Genomic DNA, 12,609 nt, shown 5'->3' with positions numbered 1-12,609 from the left:
TGGAATAAAGAGCACGTCAGAGAATCCTGCGCCTGAGTCCTGCCTGCTTCCGCCTGCACCTCCGCCTACGTGACAGAATGACGCGACCATGGAAGGACTCAGCAGGATTCAATTTTGTGAACCCGTTTTTGGGAACCCGTCTGGCCCTCGGCGGTCCCCGCAGCGTGCAGCAGGCTGCCAGGCGTAACGCCGACCCCGGCTCGCCAGCAGGCTCCGGGCGGCGTTCCGGTCGACGCCCTCGCCGCTGTCCAGACACCGCTTGGGACTCGCAGTGGGAGGCCAGCGCCCAGCCTCCAGTCCTCAGCGAACGCGGGAAGCAGGTGCTGGAGCTGGCCGCCCTCCTCCAGGCCAGGTACGATCCCCACGTCCTGGACCTCCGAGGTCGGCGGCAGCAACGCCGTCCACGACGCCCGTCAGCGCCCGTTCCGGCGCCGAGACGCCCGTCAGCGCCCGTTCCTGCGCCGAGACGCCCGTCAGCGCCCGTTCCTGCCCCGAGAACCCGGTCAGCGCCCGTTCCTGCCCCGAGAACCCGGTCAGCGCCCGTTCCTGCCCCGAGAACCCGGTCAGCGCCCGTTCCTGCCCCGAGAACCACGCCCCCGGTCCCCGAGACCCTGAGGCCCGGTCGCCGACCCGGCAGGCCCGCCGAGACCCTGAGGCCCGGTCGCAGGCCCCCTGAGACCCTGAGGCCCGGCGGTCATCTCGGCCGGAGGAACCCGACACCGTGCCGCCGACCCTTGGAGTCCCCTGGGCGGCCGGGGGTTGTCGGGTTCCCCGCCCTCCCTCCCTTGTCTGTTTTTCTGGGTTCCACCCTCCTTTAGGACCGTCTGGAATTCGGTCCTTGAGGGGGGGGGTTCTGTCACGGTTTGGTCTCTTTCCCTGTTTTAGTTTGAAGTTTCATGTTCCTTGTGGTCCTGGGTTAACTTCACTTCCTGCCTTGTCTTGTGATTGCTTGAGTGTTTCCACCTGTGTCCAATCACCTGCACCTCCCTTGTGTATTTAAGCCCTGTGTGCCAGTGGTCCTTTGTCGCGTCATTGTCCATGTTACTCGTCGGTGGTGCACCTTGTCCTGGTTTTTGTCTTGGAATAAAGAGCACGTCAGAGAATCCTGCGCCTGAGTCCTGCCTGCTTCCGCCTGCACCTCCGCCTACGTGACAAAAGTATAACAAAAAGAGAAACTGGAGAGAATTCTGTTCCACCATAGGCAGAGGAGTAAAATTAGGGGATATATGGTCTATGTTCAAGAGACAGAATGGGAAAAGGACGTCTGGTAAAATCCCAGCTTTGATTGATGGAGAGAAGATAATAGTATCAGATAAGGGAAAGGCAGAAGTGCTAGGGAGGGCCTTTGTGGCAGTTCATAGTTGTGAAAACCTCAGTGACATACATAAACAGCAGAAAGAACAGGTGTTGAGAGAATAAGGAAGTGAAGTTAAAAAAGTAGGATGGTATATGAATGCTAGACGTGGATTTTACGTTATCAGAACTCAACATAGCACTGGATATACAGCACCCGGGCAAGATCAATTATGTTATGCCATGTTAAGACAGTTACCAGGCGAATCATTTAAGTTAAGATTAAGACTGTTTAATAAAATTTGGAGGGATGGAATAATACCACACAGTTGGAAAAGTGCAGTAATATTACCATTCAACAAGCCTGGTAAGGACCCAGCTAATCCTGATAACTACAGGCCCATAGCATTGACATCCCACTTGTGCAAATGGATGGAGAGGATAATAGTTCGTAGATTATCACATATAATTTGGAACAGAAAGGATTACTGACCAATATACAAAGTGGATTTAGAAGAGGGCGCTCCACAACATATGCTCTAGTTAGAGTGAGTAATGATGTGGAAAAGGCATTAAAAATGAAAGAACTAATGACAATTGTATATTTTGACATAGAAAAGGCATATGATACCATGTGGAGGGAAGGTTTGCGTATTAAACTAAGTAGTATGGGGATAGGAGGAAGGTTATATAATTGGGTTATGGACTTTTTAACAGGTAGGAAAATTAAAGTTAAATCAGAGGTATCTACAGAATTTAATGTAGACAATGGTATTCCCCAGGGGAGTGCAATTAGTCCAATGCTGTTTAACATAATGATTAATGATATTTTTTCAAAAATGCATGGACGCATAAAAACAGCACTAAATGCGGATGATGGGGCCATTTGGATGAGGGGAAGGAATGTGTCATATGTATTAGGTAACATAAGAAAAGCAATCAGGGAAGTAGAGATGTGGTCATATAAGTGGGGATTCAAGATGTCCACAAGCAAATCTTGTTATATGATGTTTACAAAGAAGCGCAAGTGCCATGTCGAAAGTTTAAAATTATATGAGCAGACAATGGTGAAAGTAAATGAATTTAAATACCTGGGACTATGGTTTGACAGTAGGGGTACATGGAAAATGCATATTAGGAACTTAGAAACTAAATGCAAAAAAGTTATAAACCTGATGAGAGCTGTGGCGGGATGTGACTGGGGTGCAGAAAGGCAGTCGTTAATTAACATCTATAGGGCTTGCATGAGGTCATCAATAGACTATGGTTGCATAGTTTATGTTGCAGGGGGCAAAAACAGTGCTGGAAAGAAATAATAGATTACAGTATAGAGCATTACGTGTATGCATTGGAGCTGTTAAGACAACCCCCATCAACGCTATACTCATAGAAGCTGGAGAGATACCTCTGCAGTTAAGAAGAGAGAAACTGGTGATGGCGTATTGGATTAGATTGAAAGGAAGTGGGAAAGAAAACCCAGCAAAAAAAACAATACAGGAATGTTGGGAGTATACAAAGTTTCAGGGGTTCGGGTTCGGATGGACAAGAGAAATGAGAGTGAGGGAATACGAAATAGAAGCCATAAATTTCACCATAGCCAACCCAGTCAGTAGAATTCCACCATGGCTCTTTCCAGAAGTAAAGGTTGATATAAATATATTGGAAAAGAAAAGGGAATGGAGAATGGAGGAAATAGGAGTCAAAACAAGCATCTACTTAAGAAACAGTTACTATAATTATTTAAAGATTTACACAGACGGATCTAAGAATAAACAGGAAAATGTGGGAGTTGGAGTATATATACCAGATTTTAAAATCCATATCTCTAAAAGACTATCTTACCGGTTATCAGTGTACACAGCAGAAATAGTAGCAGTCATTATTGCACTACAGTGGGTAGAAGAGGTACGACCAGATAGGGTGGTACTGTGCACAAACTCTTTGGCCGTAATCAAAAGTATGCAGTCAGTAACATCAATAAGAGAAGATCTACTAATAGAACTTTTTACAGCTTATTTAGATTGCATCAGGGTGGCATTGAGATTCAGTTTTGTTGGGTACCAGCACATGAGGGGGTTAAAGGGAACGAGATGGCAGATAGACTGGCCAAAGAGGCCCTGCTTAAAGCAATTATAATTACAATCCCACTAGGAAAAGGCGATGGTAAAGCAGTGGTTAAAAGGAAATGTCTTGAAATATGGCAGAAACGATGGGAGGAAGACCGGAAAGGTAGGAGATACTATAAAATACAAAAAAGTGTCAGTATAAAGAACTTCATGGAAAATACCAGGCGTGAAGACATTGCAATGACAAGACTGAGAGTGGATCACACGGGGCTGAATGGCATATTATTTTTAATGGGGAAAAGGAACAGTGAGAACTGTGGAAACTGTGGGGTTAAAGAAAATGCTGAACATGTAATAATGAACTGTAAATTGAATGAAGTGGAAAGGCAGGTGCTTAAAGACAAGGTTCAGGAGGCAGGGAGGGAGTGAAACCTGGTAGGGATACTGGGATCAGAAGGAGAAGGAATAAGAACTACAAAGAAGATTCTAATTACCTTCTTAAAAGACTCAGGGATATGGAGTAGAAAACACACTCCAGTACAGTAGGTGGCGGCATGCACCTAAACGTTGGTTGCAGTCCGCCATTAAATAAGAGAAGAAGAAGAAGGACAGCAGAGTGAGACAAACACACTTCTGTCCTTTACACAAACTCACGAGACGAAACACGCGCGCACTTTGACAACATTTGTTACTTTTTACAACTTTCTCTGACGTCATCGAGAGACATCAGAGACATTTCACCTGATGACTGCAGCCTATGAGGACAAGAAGCGTCTCTTCTTCTACAACTAAACAAAGCGTTAACTCACGTGGTGCAGCGGCGTGAAGGCTTATCATCAGGAGAGCCAGAACCGAGCTCTGCGCACCGAGACGTCGCATTTTAAGTTCCGCTTGTTCCACCGGGAAGGAGAAGATGTTTCACGGTCAGTTCTGTTCCAGGATCAGTCCTTAACTGAGGGAGGAGGAGGAGGACTACAGCTCCATTCTGACCAATCACAAGCCAGCAATTGCTCTACTTCATCAGTCATTGGGTCCCCATCTCTTATCAACGTCCTTTTACCGTAAAAAAAACACACCAACAACTTTTTACTCCTCCTTTACTCTTTACCTAATGTTTTTTTGTGGTTTTTCCCATAAAATGAAAAAAAGAAGCGTAGCCGCTAAACCGGAAGTACGTAGATTTTCACAGTAAGAATCGACGCAACCGTCTGTAATGACAGCGGTTACCAGGGTAACAAGAGGAGAAAAGTTTATTAACGGATATAAATAAATAATCCTGGTCCGACGGGATGTGTTAGCAGCAGTAGTTGACTACACTCGCTGCTCTTGTCCACGTATTGTTTTGCTTCAGTAAGCAGAGCAGAGACAGTTTAAGGAGATCGCAGAGTAAACGGTCCGCCACTGGAGTGCATACGTCCCGACGTCAGCGAACCGTCGGTCGGACCACCAGCGCCCCCCCGCCCCCCCCCGTCAGCGACACCTAGCAGCGGCCGGTGCATTCGACATCGTTCTCGTGTGTGGCTGCGCGTGCGCAGCCAGCAATATATGTCAATGTACGTGTTACGTAGGTAGGTAACGGAGGGAGCGGTATAGCGAGCTCATCAGATTTTTCCAAAAATTAAACATTGTTCACGAGTCCCAAAGCTCGAGGTCGAGTCTGAAGTCTTTCGAGGACGAGTCTCAAGTCGAGTCGGAAGTCACCTTGTGTGCGACTCGAGTCCGAGTCTCAAACTCGAGTCCCCATCTCTGAGATTGATATATATATATATATATATATATATATATATATATATATATATATATATATATCAAACTAGAGCTGATGCCAAAGAAGATTTGCTCCCAGCTCTTTGTTTATAAAATAAAATAATAAAATGCAACCCTTCACTTATAAAAAGTGTATCACCATCATCCAAACGTGAGACTAATGCTGCTGTTATTTCCATCAGACTCAGAGTGAGAGTAAAGCATCCCAATGATACACAATGAATGATCTTTGACTGAGAACGTTATCAGTTCTTAGCTTCTGACTGAAAATCAAAGCCAGTCAAACTACACGCTGCTGAAATCAGTCGTACTTGCTGTGTTTCATGGTTCTGAAATACAGCAAAGAGAAGTGATTCAACCCCATTAAAGGGAGCAAAGAGATGATCCTTGCTGTAATCTGCTAATCTAATCTGAGCATTTCTCAGTGAGGTTTCTCATGTCTGTATTTTGTCATTTTCAAAAGGAGATCGTTCCTACAAAGAAATCAAATGTAGCAAAGACACAGCGCTTTAGGGTTAAAAGCTCTTAGACGAAGATCCACATGAAATAAAATGTAACACGTTCTTGTTTGAGTTGCCACTGAGCCTCGCCCTCCCTCTGAGGACACCTGCATGCTGCCATCTTGTGTGCTCGTTTGTTGTTTGGACGTGTCAGACACACAAACATGTCTCGCTGTGACACACACACACACACCTTTTATCACATGCAAGTAAAATAAGGAAAATATGTTTTTCTATTTTGGGCTAATAATTGTTTTATAAACCTAAATTCTCCAGAAAACACTTATTCTCTGGAACAGGCAGAAGTTAATTATTTTGTGGTAAATTTCGCCGTCTAGTGGGAAAGCTGAATATATTCTTTTTGTCGATTTCAAATTGTTTCATTGTTTTCTATAAAACTGCTGATTGTTGTTCTGTCGTTGAGGTTGATTTAATTTTCACTCCAAACTTTACTTTTGATGTCGCTAGCCGTTGATTGTGGCGTTTTTATTTTGAAATCATGACCGGAAATCTGGAATGTATTATGTGTTGCTAGCTTGTAGGTGAAAGTGAAACTAAAATGTAGCACTTGGTTGGACTGTAGTAGCATCGTCAGACCAACCATGAGCAACATGTCTCCAATGTACGCGCTGTGTCTGGTAGCAGCGGTGTGCTGCGGTGAAGGTGAGTTCACATTAACAGGCTCTCTGGAGTCTTTTATTCAAATGTGTCTCTGCTGCTGTCCTCACTGCAAACACCGTCATTTACAAGTGGGACTGCTACTGAAAGATAGTTATATGTCATTATCCACCGGATTCTTCATATACCAAACTAAGCACGACATACATTCACATAATATGAGTAAAGCCATTTCCTGCTTATTGCCTATTGTTAACTTTAACATAGATGATGTTAAATAATGGTACAAACAAGGGAATCTGATGTGACGCGTTCAGGGCATCAGCGCCCCCTCGTGGCTGAAAATGTTACCGTGCAGCATCGAGAGGGGAGAGAGATAATCAATACACCGAGATCAATTTAAAGAGTCCACAGCTACATATTCTATACTGGAGAAAAGATTGTCTTTAAAGTCCAAACATTGACATGAAAAAGGAAAGGAGAATCACTTCAGTCAACCACATTGTTTATGTGTTAAAGTTTTTCTTCTTTTTTGGTTTTGATTGTATTGTATTTTGTATTCCTATAATATTAACAACTGCCTTTTTTCACATTAAGTAAAAAATATAGTGAATATATAAAATGAAAGGTTATGGCCAGATGCTCGTGCTGTATGGATGAATATTAGGGGATGGTTGGAGTTGCCACTGAATAATCAGTGATAATACTACTGTTGACTATAATTAGACTGTAGTGAGTTGAGTTAAAAATATATAGAATCTTAAAATGAATAAATTGAGACATACAACAAATCAATGAAGTAATACATTCAAAAGAACTGTATGAGTTATAGAATCACTATACATTTCTGGTTTGTTATTATCAATCATTATAACCTATATGCATTTAAATAATACAAATTTGTCAGCGTTGGGAGAAACACATTTACAGTTTTTACTGATTGCTTCAGCACATTTTTTGTAACTATTGGCTACTATTGCAAAACTCGACACACAAATAAGAAAACCTTTCACCCAATTATCAAAACATTGTAGTTCCCTATCAGGGAACTCGAGCTGCGTAAAGACGCTATGGGAACGCCCCTGCGTTATGGAAGTAAATCTGTGCCATCGGGGGTTGAAATAAAAAGTTGATTGAATTTCTAGCACTGAATATTTGCATTGAAATTATGTACCTGAATGTTTTTCAACATTAAAACACCGCAAAAAAATTCAACCTAAAAAAAAAAAATTGAAATATTCGAAATGGAGGATACAATATTCAACCCAAAAAAATTCAACCTTGGCACACCAACATCCGGAGGTTACAATATTCAACCCAAAAAATTTCAACCTTGGCACACCAACATCCGGGACACTAAGGAAGAGCAATCAATTCTAGATTCAAGATCAGGAGCGTGCGTCCAGCTAAAGGAGCGAGCACCCAAAACACCTTCGGCTTCGGATTGTAAACATGTCCAATAACAACGGGGCTTTAACTCTTCTTCATGCCATCAGTGTGGTTTGTGTCTGTAAGATTCCGTAATAGACAGCTGACATTTGTACATTAGCAGACTGTATTGAACATGAACTAAGCGGAAGTTAAACGAGAGCATACAGCTGCTCACAATACGCCTCTTCTTCTAGTTTTGAATTAATTTAATGATGCTGAGATCCTTCGACAAGCTGTTAGGAGTGATTGGCGGAGTTTTGAATCCAGGAACGCGCTTGAAAAGGCAGATGAGCCGCTGTATTGTAGCGGGGGGGCAGCGGCTTTAGCGGAGCGTGCAGACGCATAAACCCGACAGGACATGCAGGAATAACCGCAGTAGCGCCGAGTGCGGAAAGTGGTCGGTGGAAGGATCCTTTTTCTGAGCGGCACAAGCCGATCTCAGTTGGATATTAAGCGGCATTCAAAGTCCACGTAACGTTAAATGAGTCTTCATGACTATGAGTAAACTTTATTGAGGATCTGGCACAACACAGCGACCTGCAAGTAGCGCAGAGTCTTACATAAAGGGATGTACGTCTTAATGCGAGGCTTTATAATTTCTCAAAGGGATACTGTATTTGCTCATAAAGTCTGAAACGAGAACCCATTTTTCAGTGACGGTGTTACGTGCCTACTGGTTTTTGAACTACTGGTTTGGCTACGGGTGCGTGTTTGGTGTTGTCTGCCTCCGTCACATGAGTCGTCACACATTGGCAAACATATTGTCCTGAAAATGTTCAAAAATGCATCCCATATCCTTTGCAGCGATTACGATTGTATAAGTGAGCACTACGTCATTACCACGTATGAAGAAATACATAAAAGAACATTTATTAAAAGTTTGCCACAACCGGGATTCGAACCGTGTTGCGAAAAATAACATTGTGCCACATAGCCGCTGCGCTATACACTCAGCCAACCGAGCTTATAGGATTTTAGCTGATTTGTATAGTTGTAATAAAGTCAGTATCGTCAGTGGCAAGCAAACGTTTTGGTTTAGGGTGAACATGTCAGGGGATCGGGCTGTCGCAGGTTGCAGGGAGGACTCAAACGCAGTTGTTTCCAAACAAAGTGCTCTTTATTCCAAAAACCAAAAACTCACCAAAGACTGTGCACCAACGACAAGTGACATTTAGACAATGACGCGACAAAGGACAACAGGCACACAGGGCTTAAATACACAAGGGAGGTGCAGGTGATTGGACACAGGTGGAATCAATCAGGCAATCACAGGACAAGGCAGGAAGTGTAGTCACCCAGGAACACAAGGGACATGAAAACTACAAAATAAGACATAGAGCAGACCCAAACCGTGACAGAACCCCCCCCCCTCAAGGACCGAATTCCAGACGGTCCTAAAGGGGGGCAGAACCATGAAAATCAGACAAGGGGCGGGAGGGTGGGGGCCCGACAGCTATGGTCCGGCGGCCTGCCGTGGGGTGCTCTGGGGGTCTGCCGGGTCTCAAGGTCTCGGGGGGTCTGCCGGGTCGGCGGCCGGGCCTCAGGGTCTCGGGGGGTCTGCCGGGTCGGTGGCCGGGCCTCAGGGTCTCGGGGGGCGCCGAGCTGTGCGGCTGCGGCGTCGTCGTGGCGGGGGGCGCCGAGCTGTGCGGCTCCGGCGTCGTCGTGGCGGGGGGCGCCGAGCTGTGCGGCTCTGGCTGCATGGCGTGGGGCTCCGGCCCAACCCCTGACCCCACCCCCCCTTCAAAGACTGACTTCCAGGCGGTCCCAAGAGGGTGGGAGGGAGGGATCATGGTCGGGCGCCGCGGGACCGGGGGCGTGGTTCTTGGCGCCGGAACGGCGCTGACGGGCGTCTGGGGGCCGGAACGGGCGGAGACGGGGGTCTGGGGCCGGAACGGGCGGAGACGGGCGTCTGGGGGCCGGGACGGGCGGAGACAGGACTCTGGGGCCCGGGACGGGCGGAGACAGGACTCTGGGGGCCGGGACTCGGGGGGTTTGTCGTCTCCTCCCCCCCGGGCTCCTTCTCCTTGGATTAAGGAGATCCCGGAGCCTGAAGCATTCCTCCTGGTAGCTTCTGGGGCCAACAACAACATTTGTTTTCCATTGAAAAAATGGGCTTCTCAAGTCGAGGTAGTCGGGCCCCAGGTCGCTCCAGGAGTCCGCTGGCAAACCGGTGCCGGTGTTGCGCCGGGCAGCCCGCTGAACTCTGCGTGGACCCCCACGAGCGAGGCGAGTTCCCCAAAAAGGGGACAGGGGGGACTCAAACGCAGTTGTTTCCAAACAAAGTGCTCTTTATTCCAAAAACCAAAAACTCACCAGAGACTGTGCACCAACAACGAGTGACATTTAGACAATGACGCGACAAAGGACAACATGCACACAGGACTTAAATACACAAGGGAGGTGCAGGTGATTGGATACAGGTGGAATCAATCAGGCAATCACAGGACAAGGCAGGAAGTGTAGTCACCCAGGAACACAAGGGACATGAAAACTACAAAATAAGACATAGAGCAGACCCAGACCTTTTATGTATTTCTTCATACGTTGCCACACTGATGGCATGAAGAAAAGGTAAAGCCCCGTTATTATTGGACATGGCTACAATCCGAAGCCGAAGGTGTTTTGGGTGCTCGCTCCTTTTGCTTGACGCACGCTCCTGATCTTGAATCTAGAATCGATTGCTCTTCCTTAGTGTCCCGGATGTTGATGTGTCAAGGTTGACATTTTTTGGGTTGAATATTGTAACCTCCATTTCTGTTGCGGCTCAAGGTTGAAATTTTTTGAGTTGAATATTGTAACCTCCATTTCTGTTGCGGGTGAATATTTCAACATTATTATTTTTTTAGGTTGAATTTTTTTGCGGTGTTTTAATGTTGAAAAACATTCAGGTACATAATTTCAATGCATAAATACTCAGTGCTAGAAATTCAATCACCTTTTTATTTCAACCCCCGATGGCACAGATTTACTTCCATATCAGGGCAGCTAATAGCATCACAGATAGTTGTTGTGCTCTATGACGCAGACACGTAGGTTATTGTTGAACGCGGCAAAAACGAAGCCTCACAAAGAGTGAAATCCCACATGAAAATCCTGTAAGTGCTTTGATTATGTTTATATCTCCATAATAATTGCTTATTATAGTAAAATATTTGGAGTTGGTGTTCCTATATCAAAAGTTTCATTAACTAACTCAGATACCCAGTGTAATGTAATGATTACAAGAGTGCGTTTGTCAACGTTTCTTAATGTATGTGAATGAAGCCAAACTGTCAGCTAACAGCAGACATGTAGCAGTTAGCTAGACTAGTTATTCAAAGCTAGCAAACTTACCTAATTGTCCAGTCAGTGATTACAAAAGATAGCGAGGACTTAATTTCCATTCTGTGAGTTTTGAATGGGAAAATGTCATCCACGTGAATCGTGTAGATCTGAAGTTTTTTTTTTTAGGGGGGGGTCCAAGACCCGGTGCTAATACGGTACAGGTGTCTTAACGGCCGTTATCTACCAGACCGAATAGCAACTCTGATTTCGGTGCCTTATTTAGATGCCAGTTAAATGCCTCCCGCTTCTCCCTGATGCTCCGAAAACGGACGTTAGAGGGAAGTGAAACAGCGCCGCACGGGACGCTAGTAAACACTACACTAGACAGCAGGTAACGTTAGCCTACCGTTAGCTAGCAGCTGAAGTGTATATATATATTTTAAATATGTCAATGGAGCAACCACGGTTAAAATACTGACAGCTAAACGATGTAAAAGTGTGTCTGTGTTTCACTGAACAATCTGTTGCTGCAGTTGTCTGAAAAACACAGATGTTGCGTTCACGTGAAATTCGCCTCGCCAGCCTTGTGCTGCATTCCAAGTTGTTGTAAAAGTACCCTTTTCCCATTGTTTTAGTTATACGTTATTGTTATTACATTATTACTAATTCATTTAATTTTGAGCTGACTATCGTTTTTTTTTTTACAACTATAATATACAAAAACATTTTTGTGTTAGCTCCCGGGAAAATGTTGTGTTCCTCTTTTTTTCCTTTGGGGGGGGGGGGGGGGGGGTGGTTGTGATGGGGGTGTGTCAAGGGTAAATTGTGCCTTTGTTATACCATGGCTGTTGTTGGGTGAAATTGTAGATGTATTGGTCAATTGGTCACTAACCTGATGAAGTTGTTAACAAATAAATAAAATATGTGCCTGGTCACTTAACATGTTGATTTCGAATAATGTGGTTACTATTGGATTATTGTCATAAATGGCCTTCGGTCATGTTAGAATATCTTACTTTTTTTTTAAACGTGTCCCTAAAGATTTTAGTTCAGGTTATAGATTGACTACTTTAAAACAAAGTAAACCATCTAATGTAGGTACAGTCTTTATAGACATCATTATTATTCAATCCAGCAGCTAATCCTGTTAACATAAGGGATGAGAAATGCCATTTGTATTTGATCAAACCCTTTGAAGGTGCATGGTGCTGCCATAATGAGTACACCTGGTGGATTTAGGTAACTTAGTTAACTTCCTTGCTCAAGGAAAGAATGACCTGTTATCCACTTTGTCATGTCAGGGATTTATATAAGGTGCTGTAACTTTGTTGCTCCAGAATTACAGAGTTACCTGTTTGATTATAGCCAATCCCTTCCTCCATGTCAGGCGGGGTGACGGAAGGCAGGACTCAAATGCAGAGGATTCAAAAAAGGGGTTTATTTAATAATTAACGAAAGTACTTTCTTGGGCAAACGGTCCCTCAAGGAGGGGAGGGGAAATATAACAAACTCAAAATCACTCCGTCCGGAGGAAATAACCCGATCTACAAAAACTAAGATCAAACAACAGGCAACAATAATCTTAACTTAATCTTGGCGTGATCGTGGCGAGAATGGCTTTGGCGAAGTCGATGGGAACGAAAACACTTCGGCACAAGACGAGGGAAGAC

At 44.7% G+C, this 12,609-nt stretch overlaps 1 protein-coding gene across 2 annotated transcripts in view; it reads right to left on the bottom strand.

Moving 5' to 3' along the window:
* LOC119218711 (class I histocompatibility antigen, F10 alpha chain-like) overlaps positions 1-4,326 on the bottom strand; it is a 44,682-nt gene extending 40,356 nt beyond the window's left edge. For both annotated transcript variants that reach the window (XM_062558327.1, XM_037473311.2), the window contains exon 1: positions 4,169-4,326. In XM_062558327.1, the coding sequence (XP_062414311.1) occupies positions 4,169-4,238 (70 nt within the window). In that variant the 5' untranslated portion in view covers positions 4,239-4,326. The remainder of the gene's footprint in view (positions 1-4,168) is intronic.
* Positions 4,327-12,609: the final 8,283 nt, after the last annotated feature.

Source organism: Pungitius pungitius, chromosome 17 (genome assembly GCF_949316345.1).
Source record: "Pungitius pungitius chromosome 17, fPunPun2.1, whole genome shotgun sequence".
In the NCBI taxonomy this organism is placed as follows: Eukaryota; Metazoa; Chordata; class Actinopteri; order Perciformes; family Gasterosteidae; genus Pungitius; species Pungitius pungitius.
This window is presented reverse-complemented; position numbering and strand designations above follow the sequence as displayed.